Source organism: Salvelinus fontinalis, chromosome 26 (genome assembly GCF_029448725.1).
Source record: "Salvelinus fontinalis isolate EN_2023a chromosome 26, ASM2944872v1, whole genome shotgun sequence".
NCBI lineage: Eukaryota > Metazoa > Chordata > Actinopteri > Salmoniformes > Salmonidae > Salvelinus > Salvelinus fontinalis.
In genome coordinates, this window is record NC_074690.1 from 3,838,015 (window position 1) to 3,853,837 (window position 15,823).

General features: G+C 49.7%; 1 protein-coding gene across 3 annotated transcripts in view; it reads right to left on the minus strand.

Annotated features, from left to right (window-relative positions):
- The window catches only part of LOC129823556 (microtubule cross-linking factor 1-like), a 162,492-nt gene that overhangs the window by 139,032 nt on the left and 7,637 nt on the right, over window positions 1–15,823 (minus strand). For all 3 annotated transcript variants that reach the window (XM_055882382.1, XM_055882383.1, XM_055882384.1), the window contains exons 2-3: window positions 10,375–10,599; window positions 7,875–8,033 (exon numbers count right to left, since the gene is read on the minus strand). In XM_055882382.1, the coding sequence (XP_055738357.1) occupies window positions 7,875–8,033; window positions 10,375–10,599 (384 nt within the window). The remainder of the gene's footprint in view (window positions 1–7,874; window positions 8,034–10,374; window positions 10,600–15,823) is intronic.

Genomic DNA, 15,823 nt, shown 5'->3' on the forward strand with positions numbered 1-15,823 from the left:
CAACGCTCTGGATAACATGATAACAGCCTGACCAGCTCTGCTAGGGAGAGTAAAATGGTCAGAGTGAGGTGTTCTCTCATTTGTGTCTGGAAGTAGCTAGCCAACGTTAGCCAGTTAACTTGGGTGCTTGACTACAGTTGTGAGGTCATAACGCTAGGATCAACCCTACTCCTCGGCCAGAGCGTCCAGTGTGAGGTCATAACTCTAGGATCAACCCTACTCCTCGGCCAGAGGGTCCAGTGTGCAGTCCGAATGCTCGGATCAACCTTACTCCTCGGCCAGAGCGTCCAGTGTGCGGTCTGAACTCTAGGATCAACCCTACTCCTCGGCCAGAGGGTCCAGTGTGCGGTCTGAACGCTAGGATCAACCCTACTCCTCGGCCAGAGGGTCCAGTGTGCGGTCTGAACGTTAGGATCGACCCTACTCCTCGGCCAGAGCGACCAGTGTGCGGTCTGAACGCTAGGATCAACCCTACTCCTCGGCCAGAGTGTCCAGTGTGCGGTCTGAACGCTAGGATCAACCCTACTCCACGGCCAGAGCGACCAGTGTGCGGTCTGAACGCTAGGATCAACCATACTCCTCGACCAGAGCGTCCAGTGTGCGGTCCGAATGCTCGGATCAACCCTACTCCTCGGCCAGAGGGTCCAGTGTGAGGTCAGAACTCTAGGATCAACCCTACTCCTCGGCCAGAGCGACCAGTGTGCGGTCCGAATGCTCGGATCAACCCTACTCCTCGGCCAGAGGGTCCAGTGTGCGGTCCGAATGCTCGGATCAACCCTACTCCTCGGCCAGAGGGTCCAGTGTGCGGTCCGAATGCTCGGATCAACCCTACTCCTCGGCCAGAGCGACCAGTGTGAGGTCCGAATGCTCGGATCGACCTTACTCCTCGGCCAGAGCGTCCAGTGTGCAGTCCGAATGCTCGGATCAACCCTACTCCTCGGTCAGAGCGACCAGTGTGATGTCAGAACGCTAGGATCAACCCTACTCCTCAGCCAGAGGGTCCAGTGTGAGGTCTGAACTCTAAGATCAACCCTACTCCTCGGCCAGAGGGTCCAGTGTTAGGTCAGAACTCTAGGATCAACCCTACTCCTCGGCCAGAGGGTCCAGTGTGAGGTCAGAACTCTAGGATCAACCCTACTCCTCGGCCAGAGCGTCCAGTGTGCAGTCCGAATGCTCGGATCAACCCTACTCCTCGGCCAGAGCGTCCAGTGTGCAGTCCGAATGCTCGGATCAACCCTACTCCTCGGCCAGAGGGTCCAGTGTTCGATCCAAATGCTCAGAGAGCGAAATGCAACGAATTTATGAAACAACAATCTGACAACGCTTTGAATTTACGAACGCCCAGAGCGCACTCCAGATTGAATTTACAAACACACCCAAAATCGTAAAATGTCTAGCTAGCAATTTTTATGGTAACAAGCTAGCAAGAGGTTGCATAGCAACAGCATCGATTTCCGGAAGACAGGCGAAGCGCTAGTCCACTCAACTGAAAGGATACAGTTTGTTTACAGTATACTAAAATTAACTAATAGTATATAGTATGTAGTAAATACTCATTAAGTATGTAGTATACAGGATGTTAGTACGGGTATTCGAACACAGCTCTCCAGTAGGTGTACTAAAACATTCAAGGGCCATTTTCTCAAAAGTTTATCAACTTCCAAAGCAGAATGACTTTCCCATTGTTCCTCAACTGCAGTGTATGATACCATGAGTCTCTACTTGTATCCAATGTATAAAAAAAGATATAATATTTAATTCAAATTTTGCTACATAAAAAAAAAAAGAATCGAGGTAGTGGGTCACAAACGTTGTTGCGGCTTCTTTAATAAAGCCTAAATTACCATTAATATTATTATTAAGTGTTATGTTTGTTTGTTTTTTGGTGGAGAACTTTAACACCAAATGTTATCAGTAAGTCAACAATGGAAAATAATGTAAATAAATGTTAAGTTCATACTTTGCTTCATCAGCAAAACAAAAAGGTAGACAGGTCAGGGGTTTAGGAACATGTGACATGGATGTCATGTGACATGGATGTCATGTGACATGGATGTCATGTGACATGGATGTCATGTGACATGGATGTCATGTGACATGGATGTCATGTGACATGGATGTCATGTGACATGGATGTCATGTGACATGGATGTCATGTGACATGGATGTCATGTGACATGGATGTCATGTGACATGGATGTCATGTGACATGGATGTCATGTGACATGGATGTCATGTGACATGGATGTCATGTGACATGGATGTCATGTGACATGGATGTCATGTGACATGGATGTCATGTGACATGGATGTCATGTGACATGGATGTCATGTGACAAGTACAGTTGAGAGAACTCAAAGAGGGTAGCTATCTGTATAGGATTCCCATTGTAGCTCCATACAGTATGTGCCTGGCCATATTGCCTGTCCTGCCATGTTTAGCAGTAGTCTTATCTCTCTCTCTCTCTCTGCTCCCAGACAGATTTGTACCTGTCACTCTGTCATTGTCCATTAGCCTTTTAAAGCTGACACTGACATACACACAGCAGGCAGACCCTTAAAACACACAGCTAACGCACAGACAACAGCATGCTGTACGCACACACACGACACACACACACGACACACACAAACACACACACACACACACACACACGCCACCCAGAATAGCTGCTTCTCGTTTCATTATACCCAGCATGCATCACCTCTGAGCTAACAGGCCACAGACGCTGACCAATCAGAACGTTGCATCGCAGACATAAAGACGCAATGAGACAAACAATTAAACAAAATAAAAACAGAAAATTGGTGTTTAAGACCTTTTCACTGAACAAAATCTGTGTCACCTTTTAAACTTCTACCTTACCATGATCCGCCTCCTCCTCATGGTTTTATTTGGCCAGGGTGTAGTTCTATTTGGTCAGGGTGTAGTTTTATTTGGCCAGGGTGTAGTTTTATTTGGCCAGGGTGTAGTTTTATTTGGCCAGGGTGTAGTTTTATTTGGCCAGGGTGTAGTTTCATTTGGCCAGGGTGTAGTTTTATTTGGCCAGGGTGTAGTTTTATTTGGCCAGGGTGTAGTTTTATTTGGCCAGGGTGTAGTTGTATTTGGCCAGGGTGTAGTTGTATTTGGCCAGGGTGTAGTTTTATTTGGCCAGGGTGTAGTTTTATTTGGCCCAGGGTGTAGTTCTATTTGGCCAGGGTGTAGTTTTATTTGGCCCAGGGTGTAGTTCTATTTGGTCAGGGTGTAGTTTTATTTGGCCCAGGGTGTAGTTCTATTTGGTCAGGGTGTAGTTTTATTTGGCCCAGGGTGTAGTTCTATTTGGGCAGGGTGTAGTTTTATTTGGCCCAGGGTGTAGTTCTATTTGGCCAGGGTGTAGTTTTATTTGGCCCAGGGTGTAGTTCTATTTGGCCAGGGTGTAGTTTAATTTGGCCCAGGGTGTAGTTCTATTTGGTCAGGGTGTAGTTTTATTTGGCCAGGGTGTAGTTGTATTTGGCCAGGGCGTAGTTTTATTTGGCCAGGGTGTAGTTTTATTTGGCCCAGGGTGTAGTTCTATTTGGCCAGGGTGTAGTTTTATTTGGCCAGGGTGTAGTTTTATTTGGCCAGGGTGTAGTTTTATTTGGCCAGGGTGTAGTTTTATTTGGCCAGGGTGTAGTTTTATTTGGCCTGGGTGTAGTTTTATTTGGCCAGGGTGTAGTTTGATTTGGCCAGGGTGTAGTTTTATTTGGCCTGGGTGTAGTTTTATTTGGCCAGGGTGTAGTTTATTTGGCCAGGGTGTAGTTTTATTTGGCCTGGGTGTAGTTTTATTTGGCCCAGGGCGTAGTTTTATTTGGCCAGGGTGTAGTTTTATTTGGCCCAGGGTGTAGTTTTATTTGGCCAGGGTGTAGTTTTATTTGGTCCCCCAAGTTTTCCGAGCAATTTTTTTTGGGGGGGATAGACTGTACAAAGGAAATCAGCTCCAAGGGATTTTAATGAGAGAAATCTGTTCAAGTATTCCAACACAATAGAGAGAAGTCCATTGCTTTCAGAAAGTATAAAGACCCCTTGACTTTTCCACATTTTGTTACGTTTCAGCATTATTCTAAAATTGATATTTTTCTAATCCTCCTCAATCTACACACAATACCCCATAATGACGTCACAATACCCCATAATGACATCACAATACCCCTTTATGACATCACAATACCCCATAATGACATCACACTACCCCATAATGACATCACAATACCCCATAATGACATCACAATACCCCATAATGACAATGTGAAAACAGGTTTTTAGAAATGTTAGTAAATGTATGAAAATAAACAGAAATACCTCATTTACATAAGTATTCAGACCCTTTGCTATGAGACTCGAAATTGAGCTCAGGTGCATCCTGTTTCCATTGATCATCCTTGAGATGTTTCTACAACTTGGAGTCCACCTGTGGTTAATTCAATTGATTGGACATGATTTGGAAAGGCACACACCTGTCTATATAAGGTCCCACAGTTGACAGTGCACGTCAGAGCAGACACCAAGCCATGAGGTCGAAGGAATTGTCCGTAGAGCTCCGAGACAGGATTGAGTCGAGGCACAGATCTGGGGAAGGGTACCAAAACATTTCTGCAGCATTGAAGTTCCCCAAGAACACAGTGGCCTCCATCATTCTTTAATGGACGTTTGGAACCATCAAGCTGGCCGTCTGGTCAAACTGAGCATTTGGGCGAAAGGGGATTTGGTCAGGGAGGTGACCAAGAACCCGATGATCACTCTGACAGAGCCCCAGACTTCCTCTGTGGAGATGGGAGAACTCTTTTGGCCTGAATGCCAACCATCACGTCTGGAGGAAACCTGGCACCATCCCTATGATGAAGTATGGTGGTGGCAGCATCATGCTGTGGGGATGTTTTTCGGCGACCAGGGACTGGGAGACTAGTCAGGATCGAGAGACAGGTGAACCTTTTAACAGGACAACGGCCCTAAGCCCACAGCCAAAACAACATAGGAGTGGCTTCGGGACAAGTCTCTGTGAAGGTCCTTGAGTAGCCCAGCCAGAGCCCGGACTTGAACCCAATCAAACAACTCTGGAGAGACCTGAAAATAGCTGTACAGTGATGCTCCCCATCCAACCTGACAGATGTTGAGAGGATCTGCAGAGAAGAAATGGGAGAAACTCCCAAAATACAGGTGTGCCAAGCTTGTAGCGTCAAAGCTGACATCAGGTGTGCAAAGCTGTCATTAAGGCAAAGGGTGGCTATAAAATATATTTTGATTTGTTTAACACTTTTTTTGGTTACTACATGATTCCATATGTGTTATTTCATAGTTTTGATGTCTTCACTATTATTCTACAATGTAGAAAATAGTAAAAATAAATAAAGAAAAACCCTTGAATGAGTAGTTGTGTCCAAACTTTTAACTGGTCTATGTAATTGTGATTTTTCAGTTTGTTATTTTTTATACACTTACAAAAATGTATTAAAACCTGTTTTTGCTTTGTCATTATGGGGTATTGTGTGTAGATTGATGAGTATTTTTTAAATCCATTTTAGAATAAGGCTGTAACGTAACAAAATGTGGAAAAAGTCAAGGGGTCTGAATACTTTCCGAACGCACTGGATGGAGCATACAAATGTAAGCAAGATTTTAAATGATTATGTTGTAGTCAAATATTATATCTGTTTGCGCTTCTTGCGGTGAATTCGCAGTCAACAAATGATTTGTAATCACGATCACGGTAATCCTGTTGAATGGGGAATTTTTAAACTGTATTGTGTAGTGGAGCTGCATAAGTGTTGCTCTCCACTTTCTGGAGGTTGATGATCCCTGGAGTAAAGCCTGTTTAGAGATCTTAAACTCTTCCTCCTCCTCCTCCCTCCCTCCTCCTCCTCCCTCCCTCCTCCTCCTCCTCCCTCCCTCCTCCTCCTCCCTCCCTCCTCCTCCTCTCCTACCTCTTTATTTCTCTCCAGTTCATTGTGTAGAGCCTGGTTAGAGATCTCCCCCTCCCCCCCCTCCCTCCCCCCTCCCTCCTCCTCCTCCTCCTCCTCCCCTACCTCTTTATTTCTCTCCAGTTCATTGTGTAGAGCCTGGTTAGAGATCTCCTCCTCCTCCCCCCCCCCTCCCCCCTCCCTCCTCCTCCTCCTCCTCCTCTCCTACCTCTTTATTTCTCTCCAGTTCATTGTGTAGAGCCTGGTTAGAGATCTCCCCCTCCCCCCCCCCTCCCCCCTCCCTCCTCCTCCTCCTCCTCCTCTCCTACCTCTTTATTTCTCTCCAGTTCATTGTGTAGAGCCTGGTTAGAGATCTCCCCCTCCCCCCCCTCCCTCCCCCCTCCCTCCTCCTCCTCCTCCTCCTCCCCTACCTCTTTATTTCTCTCCAGTTCATTGTGTAGAGCCTGGTTAGAGATCTCCTCCTCCTCCCCCCCCCCCTCCCCCCTCCCTCCTCCTCCTCCTCCTCCTCCCCTACCTCTTTATTTCTCTCCAGTTCATTGTGTAGAGCCTGGTTAGAGATCTCCCCCCCCCCCCCCCCCCTCCCTCCTCCCTCCTCCTCCTCCTCCTCTCCTACCTCTATATTTCTGTCCAGTTCATTGTGTAGAGCCTGTTTAGAGATCTCCTCCTCCTCCTCCCCCCTCTTCCTCTCCCCCCCCCTCCCTCCTCCTCCTCTCCTACCTCTTTATTTCTCCCCAGTTCATTATGTAGAGCCTGTTTAGAGATCTCCTCCCTCTCCTCCTCCTCCTCCTCCTCCTCCTCCTCCTCCCTCCTCTCCTACCTCTTTATTTCTCTCCAGTTCATTGTGTAGAGCCTGGTTAGAGATCTCCTCCTCCTCCCCCCTCCCCCCCTCCTCCTCCCTCCTCTCCTACCTCTTTATTTCTCTCCAGTTCATTGTGTAGAGCCTGTTTAGAGATCTCCTCCCTCTCCTCCTCCTCCTCCTCCTCCCTCCTCTCCTACCTCTTTATTTCTCTCCAGTTCATTGTGTAGAGCCTGGTTAGAGATCTCCTCCTCCTCCCCCCTCCCCCCCTCCTCCTCCCTCCTCTCCTACCTCTTTATTTCTCTCCAGTTCATTGTGTAGAGCCTGGTTAGAGATCTCCTCCTCCTCCCCCCCTCCTCCTCCCCCCCTCCCTCCTCCTCCTCCTCTCCTCCCTCTTTATTTCTGTCCAGTTCATTGTGTAGAGCCTGTTTAGAGATCTCCTCCTCCTCCTCCTCCTCCTCCTCCTCCTCCTCCTCCTCCTCCTCCTCCTCCTCTCCTACCTCTTTATTTCTCTCCAGTTCATTGTGTAGAGCCTGGTTAGAGATCTCCTCCTCCTCCTCCTCCTCCTCCTCCTCCTCCTCCTCTCCTACCTCTTTATTTCTGTCCAGTTCATTGTGTAGAGCCTGGTTAGAGATCTCCTCCTCCTCCTCCTCCTACCCCCCCCCCCCCTCCCTCCTCCTCCTCCTCCTCCTCCTCTCCTACCTCTTTATTTCTCTCCTGTTCATTGTGTAGAGCCTGGTTAGAGATCTCCACCTCCTCCTCCTCCTTCTCCCCCCTCCCTCCTCCTCCCCCACTCCCTCCTCCTCCTCCTCCCCCTCCCTCCTCCTCCTCTCCTACCTCTTTATTTCTCTCCAGTTCATTGTGTAGAGCCTGGTTAGAGATCTCCTCCTCCTCCTCCTCCTACCCCCCCCCCCCCTCCCTCCTCCTCCTCCTCCTCTCCTACCTCTTTATTTCTCTCCTGTTCATTGTGTAGAGCCTGGTTAGAGATCTCCTCCTCCTCCTCCTCCTTCTCCCCCCTCCCTCCTCCTCCCCCACTCCCTCCTCCTCCTCCTCCCCCTCCCTCCTCCTCCTCTCCTACCTCTTTATTTCTCTCCTGTTCATTGTGTAGAGCCTGGTTAGAGATCTCCTCCTCCTCCTCTCCTACCTCTTTATTTCTCTCCTGTTCATTGTGTAGAGCCTGGTTAGAGATCTCCACCTCGATGATCCTCTGTCTCAGCAGCTCATTCTCATCTTCAGCCCTGGTCCTCTTGTCTTCTACATTCTCCAGCTCGTTGTGCAGACGCACTGACACATCTTTGGCCACCTGCACGGGGACACAGTCACATGGGGACACAGTCACATGGAGACACAGTCACATGGAGACACAGTCACATGGGGACACAGTCACATGGGGACACAGTCACACGGGGACACAGTCACACGGGGGGACAGTCACACGGGGGGACAGTCACATGGGGGGACAGTCACATGGGGACACAGTCACATGGGGACACAGTCACACGGGGACACAGTCACATTGGGACACAGTCACATGGGGAAACAGTCACATGGGGACACAGTCACACGGGGACACAGTCACATTGGGACACAGTCACACGGGGACACAGTCACATGGGGACACAGTCACATGGGGACACAGTCACACAGTCACACAGTCACACAGTCACACAGTCACACGGGGACACAGTCACATGGGGACACAGTCACACGGGGACACAGTCACACGGGGACACAGTCACATGGAGACACAGTCACATGGAGACACAGTCACATGGGGACACAGTCACACGGGGACACAGTCACATGGAGACACAGTCACATGGGGACACAGTCACATGGAGACACAGTCACATGGAGACACAGTCTCACGGGGACACAGTCACACGGGGACACAGTCACATGGAGACACAGTCACACGGGGACACAGTCACATGGAGACACAGTCACATGGAGACACAGTCACACGGGGGGACAGTCACATGGGGACACAGTCACATGGGGACACAGTCACATGGAGACACAGTCACACGGGGGGACAGTCACATGGGGACACAGTCACATGGAGACACAGTCACATGGGGACACGGTCACACGGGGACACAGTCACACGGGGACACAGTCACACAGTCACATGGAGACACAGTCACACAGTCACACGGGGACACAGTCACACAGTCACACGGGGACACAGTCACATGGGGACACAGTCACACGGGGACACAGTCACACGGGGACACAGTCACACGGGGACACAGTCACATGAGTCATGTGCGACAATAACGAGTCCTAAAGACATTGAGGTCATGAAACACACATATGGACATAGTACATGAACACGTGCGCATACACACACCCAGTCTGGGCCACTCGTCAACAACACGTACCTTCTGGTCCTGTTCCAGGTTGGGCCACTCGTCAACAACACGTACCTTGAGGTCCTGTTCCAGGTTGGGCCACTCGTCAACAACACGTACCTTCTGGTCCTGTTCCAGGTTGGGCCACTCGTCAACAACACGTACCTTCTGGTCCTGTTCCAGGTTGGGCCACTCGTCAACAACACGTACCTTCTGGTCCTGTTTCAGGTTGGGCCACTCGTCAACAACACGTACCTTCTGGTCCTGTTCCAGGTTGGGCCACTCGTCAACAACACGTACCTTCTGGTCCTGTTTCAGGTTGGGCCACTCGTCAACAACACGTACCTTCTGGTCTTGTTTCAGGTTGGGCCACTCGTCAACAACACGTACCTTGAGGTTCTGTTCCAGGTTGGGCCACTCGTCAACAACACGTACCTTCTGGTCCTGTTTCAGGTTGGGCCACTCGTCAACAACACGTACCTTGAGGTCCTGTTCCAGGTTGGGCCACTCGTCAACAACACGTACCTCCTGGTCCTGTTCCAGGTTGGGCCACTCGTCAACAACACGTACCTTCTGGTCCTGTTTCAGGTTGGGCCACTCGTCAACAACACGTACCTTCTGGTCCTGTTTCAGGTTGGGCCACTCGTCAACAACAAGTACCTTGAGGTCCTGTTCCAGGTTGGGCCACTCGTCAACAACACGTACCTTCTGGTCCTGTTTCAGGTTGGGCCACTCGTCAACAACACGTACCTTCTGGTCCTGTTCCAGGTTGGGCCACTCGTCAACAACACGTACCTTCTGGTCCTGTTCCAGGTTGGTTCACTCGTCAACAACACGTACCTTGAGGTCCTGTTCCAGGTTGGGCCACTCGTCAACAACACGTACCTTCTGGTCCTGTTCCAGGTTGGGCCACTCGTCAACAACACGTACCTTCTGGTCCTGTTTCAGGTTGGGCCACTCGTCAACAACACGTACCTTCTGGTCCTGTTCCAGGTTGGGCCACTCGTCAACAACACGTACCTTCTGGTCCTGTTTCAGGTTGGGCCACTCGTCAACAACACGTACCTTGAGGTTCTGTTCCACGTTGGGCCACTCGTCAACAACACGTACCTCCTGGTCCTGTTCCAGGTTGGGCCACTCGTCAACAACACGTACCTTCTGGTCCTGTTCCAGGTTGGGCCACTCGTCAACAACACGTACCTTCTGGTCCTGTTCCAGGTTGGGCCACTCGTCAACAACACGTACCTTCTGGTCCTGTTCCAGGTTGGGCCACTCGTCAACAACACGTACCTTGAGGTCCTGTTCCAGGTTGCGTAGCAGCTCTCCATCTACATGTCCAGTCTGGGCCACTCTGAGGCTTTTCTGCTCCGCCTTACGGAGACGGTACTGGAGAATCCGACACTTCTTATTGGAGCGGTCCAGCTCCCTCTGTAACTCCTGCACCTGGTACACCTCCTCTTCCAGGTAACTGTCCCGTGCCTCCTCCATCTCCGCACGTAGCTCCTCCACTTCATCCTGGAGAGAGGGGGAAGAGAGAGAGAGAGAGAGAGAGAGAGAGAGAGAGAGAGAGAGAGAGAGAGAGAGAGAGAGAGAGAGAGAGAGAGAGAGAGAGAGAGAGAGAGAGAGAGAGTTTACCGTTCATCTTCCAAGAGATGTTTTAAACTAGTTGACCTTCATCTCTAAGGCTGACTCAACGCTTTTTCTGTTCATTGTATATCTCCCCACATACAGTACACAGCTTGACTGACACACAAAAGAGTCATACAGGGACACACAGAGACACACAGAGAGAGGAGAGACACACAGAGACACACAGAGAGAGGAGAGACACAGGGACACACAGAGACACACAGAGAGGAGAGACACAGAGAGAGGAGAGACACAGGGACACACAGAGATAGGAGAGACACAGGGACACACAGAGACACACAGAGAGGAGAGACACAGAGAGAGGAGAGACACAGGGACACACAGAGACACACAGAGAGAGGAGAGACACAGGGACACACAGAGACACACAGAGAGAGGAGAGACACAGGGACACACAGAGACACACAGAGAGAGGAGAGACACAGGGACACACAGAGACACACAGAGAGAGGAGAGACACAGGGACGCAGAAAGACACATAGAGAGAGGAGAGACACAGAGACACACAGAGAGAGGAGAGACACAGGGACACAGAAAGACACACAGAGAGAGGAAAGACACAGAGACACATAGAGAGAGGAGAGACACAGGGACACAGAAAGACACAGAGAGAGGAGAGAGAGGAGAGACACAGAGAGAGGAGAGACACAGGGACACAGAAAGACACAGAGAGAGGAGAGAGAGGAGAGACACAGAGAGAGGAGAGACACAAAGACACGCAGAGACACACAGAGAGAGGAGAGACACAGAGACACACAGAGACACACAGAGAGAGGAGAGACACAGGGACACAGAAAGTCACATAGAGAGAGGAAAGACACAAATACACACAGAGAGAGGAGAGTCACGGGGACACACAGAGAGAGGAGAGACACAGAGACACACAGAGAGAGGAGAGACACAGGGACACAGAAAGACACACAGAGAGAGGAAAGACACAGAGAGAGGAGAGACACAGGGACACAGAAAGACACAGAGAGAGGAGAGAGAGGAGAGACACAGAGAGAGGAGAGACACAAAGACACGCAGAGACACACAGAGAGAGGAGAGAGAGGAGAGACACAGGGACACACAGAGACACACAGAGAGAGGAGAGACACAGAGAGAGGAGAGACACAAAGACACACAGAGACACACAGAGAGAGGAGAGAGAGGAGAGACACAGGGACACACAGAGAGAGGAGAGACACAGGGAGACACAGAGACACACAGAGAGAGGAGAGAGAGGAGAGACACAGAGACACACAGAGAGAGGAGAGACACAGGGACACACAGAGACACACAGAGAGAGGAGAGACACAGAGACACACAGAGAGAGGAGAGACACGGACACACACAGAGAGAGAAGAGACACAGGGACACACAGAGAGAGGAGAGACACAGAGACACACAGAGACACAGGGACACACAGAGACACACAGAGAGAGGAGACACAGGGACACATAGAGACACACAGAGACACACAGAGACACAGGGACACACAGAGACACACAGAGAGAGGAGACACAGGGACACACATAATCCTAAATCAATAGCCAGATAAGACACATTGATTCAGTCTGTGTGTGATGATAGGCCTTTCTGAGATTTAAAAAAGAGCTTTCATGGTTGTCGTTGTTCATGAAGAAGTAGTAGTTGACAACATTAGTCCACAGTCCTTTCTGGGCTGTTAGTCCACAGTCCTTTCTGGGCTGTTAGTCCACAGTCCTTTCTGGGCTGTTAGTCCATAGTCCTTTCTGGGCTGTTAGTCCATAGTCCTTTCTGGTCTGTTAGTCCACAGTCCTTTCTGGTCTGTTAGTCCATAGTCCTTTCTGGGCTGTTAGTCCACAGTCCTTTCTGGGCTGTTAGTCCACAGTCCTTTCTGGGCTGTTAGTCCATAGTCCTTTCTGGTCTGTTAGTCCACAGTCCTTTCTGGTCTGTTAGTCCACAGTCCTTTCTGGGCTGTTAGTCCATAGTCCTTTCTGGGCTGTTAGTCCACAGTCCTGGCTGTTAGTCCATAGTCCTTTCTGGGCTGTTAGTCCACAGTCCTTTCTGGTCTGTTAGTCCACAGTCCTTTCTGGTCTGTTAGTCCATAGTCCTTTCTGGGCTGTTAGTCCATAGTCCTTTCTGGTCTGTTAGTCCATAGTCCTTTCTGGGCTGTTAGTCCATAGTCCTTTCTGGGCTGTTAGTCCACAGTCCTTTCTGGTCTGTTAGTCCATAGTCCTTTCTGGTCTGTTAGTCCACAGTCCTTTCTGGGCTGTTAGTCCATAGTCCTTTCTGGGCTGTTAGTCCACAGTCCTGGCTGTTAGTCCATAGTCCTTTCTGGGCTGTTAGTCCACAGTCCTTTCTGGTCTGTTAGTCCACAGTCCTTTCTGGGCTGTTAGTCCATAGTCCTTTCTGGGCTGTTAGTCCATAGTCCTTTCTGGGCTGTTAGTCCACAGTCCTTTCTGGTCTGTTAGTCCACAGTCCTTTCTGGGCTGTTAGTCCACAGTCCTTTCTGGGCTGTTAGTCCATAGTCCTTTCTGGGCTGTTAGTCCATAGTCCTTTCTGGGCTGTTAGTCCATAGTCCTTTCTGGGCTGTTAGTCCACAGTCCTTTCTGGGCTGTTAGTCCACAGTCCTTTCTGGTCTGTTAGTCCACAGTCCTTTCTGGTCTGTTAGTCCACAGTCCTTTCTGGGCTGTTAGTCCACAGTCCTTTCTGGTCTGTTAGTCCACAGTCCTTTCTGGTCTGTTAGTCCACAGTCCTTTCTGGGCTGTTAGTCCATAGTCCTTTCTGGGCTGTTAGTCCATAGTCCTTTCTGGGCTGTTAGTCCATAGTCCTTTCTGGGCTGTTAGTCCATAGTCCTTTCTGGGCTGTTAGTCCATAGTCCTTTCTGGGCAGTTAGTCCATAGTCCTTTCTGGGCTGTTAGTCCATAGTCCTTTCTGGGCTGTTAGTCCATAGTCCTTTCTGGGCTGTTAGTCCATAGTCCTTTCTGGGCTGTTAGTCCATAGTCCTTTCTGGGCTGTTAGTCCACAGTCCTTTCTGGGCTGTTAGTCCACAGTCCTTTCTGGGCTGTTAGTCCACAGTCCTTTCTGGGCTGTTAGTCCATAGTCCTTTCTGGGCTGTTAGTCCATAGTCCTTTCTGGGCTGTTAGTCCATAGTCCTTTCTGGGCTGTTAGTCCATAGTCCTTTCTGGGCTGTTAGTCCATAGTCCTTTCTGGGCTGTTAGTCCATAGTCCTTTCTGGGCTGTTAGTCCATAGTCCTTTCTGGGCTGTTAGTCCATAGTCCTTTCTGGGCTGTTAGTCCATAGTCCTTTCTGGGCTGTTAGTCCATAGTCCTTTCTGGGCTGTTAGTCCATAGTCCTTTCTGGGCTGTTAGTCCATAGTCCTTTCTGGGCTGTTAGTCCATAGTCCTTTCTGGGCTGTTAGTCCACAGTCCTTTCTGGGCTGTTAGTCCATAGTCCTTTCTGGGCTGTTAGTCCATAGTCCTTTCTGGGCTGTTAGTCCATAGTCCTTTCTGGGCTGTTAGTCCACAGTCCTTTCTGGGCTGTTAGTCCACAGTCCTTTCTGGGCTGTTAGTCCATAGTCCTTTCTGGGCTGTTAGTTCATAGTCCTGTCTGGGCTGTTAGTCCATAGTCCTGTCTGGGCTGTTAGTCCATAGTCCTTTCTGGTCTGTTAGTCCATAGTCCTTTCTGGTCTGTTAGTCCACAGTCCTTTCTGGGCTGTTAGTCCATAGTCCTTTCTGGGCTGTTAGTCCACAGTCCTTTCTGGGCTGTAAGTCCACAGTCCTTTCTGGGCTGTTAGTCCATAGTCCTTTCTGGGCTGTTAGTCCATAGTCCTTTCTGGGCTGTTAGTCCATAGTCCTTTCTGGGCTGTTAGTCCATAGTCCTTTCTGGGCTGTTAGTCCATAGTCCTTTCTGGGCTGTTAGTCCATAGTCCTTTCTGGGCTGTTAGTCCATAGTCCTTTCTGGGCTGTTAGTCCATAGTCCTTTCTGGGCTGTTAGTCCATAGTCCTTTCTGGGCTGTTAGTCCACAGTCCTTTCTGGGCTGTTAGTCCATAGTCCTTTCTGGGCTGTTAGTCCACAGTCCTTTCTGGGCTGTTAGTCCATAGTCCTTTCTGGGCTGTTAGTCCATAGTCCTTTCTGGGCTGTTAGTCCATAGTCCTTTCTGGGCTGTTAGTCCATAGTCCTTTCTGGGCTGTTAGTCCATAGTCCTTTCTGGGCTGTTAGTCCATAGTCCTTTCTGGGCTGTTAGTCCACAGTCCTTTCTGGTCTGTTAGTCCATAGTCCTTTCTGGTCTGTTAGTCCACAGTCCTTTCTGGGCTGTTAGTCCATAGTCCTTTCTGGTCTGTTAGTCCACAGTCCTTTCTGGGCTGTTAGTCCACAGTCCTTTCTGGGCTGTTAGTCCACAGTCCTTTCTGGGCTGTTAGTCCACAGTCCTTTCTGGGCTGTTAGTCCATAGTCCTTTCTGGGCTGTTAGTCCATAGTCCTGTCTGGGCTGTTAGTCCATAGTCCTGTCTGGGCTGTTAGTCCATAGTCCTTTCTGGTCTGTTAGTCCATAGTCCTTTCTGGTCTGTTAGTCCACAGTCCTTTCTGGGCTGTTAGTCCATAGTCCTTTCTGGGCTGTTAGTCCATAGTCCTTTCTGGGCTGTTAGTCCATAGTCCTTTCTGGGCTGTTAGTCCATAGTCCTTTCTGGGCTGTTAGTCCATAGTCCTTTCTGGTCTGTTAGTCCACAGTCCTTTCTGGGCTGTTAGTCCACAGTCCTTTCTGGGCTGTTAGTCCATAGTCCTTTCTGGTCTGTTAGTCCACAGTCCTTTCTGGGCTGTTAGTCCATAGTCCTTTCTGGGCTGTTAGTCCACAGTCCTTTCTGGGCTGTTAGTCCACAGTCCTTTCTGGGCTGTTAGTCCATAGTCCTGTCTGGGCTGTTAGTCCACAGTCCTTTCTGGTCTGTTAGTCCACAGTCCTGGCTATTAGTCCACAGTCCTTTCTGGGCTGTTAGTCCATAGTCCTTTCTGGGCTGTTAGTCCATAGTCCTTTCTGTGCTGTTAGTCCATAGTCCTTTCTGGGCTGTTAGTCCATAGTCCTTTCTGGGCTGTTAGTCCACAGTCCTTTCTGGGCTGTTAGTCCATA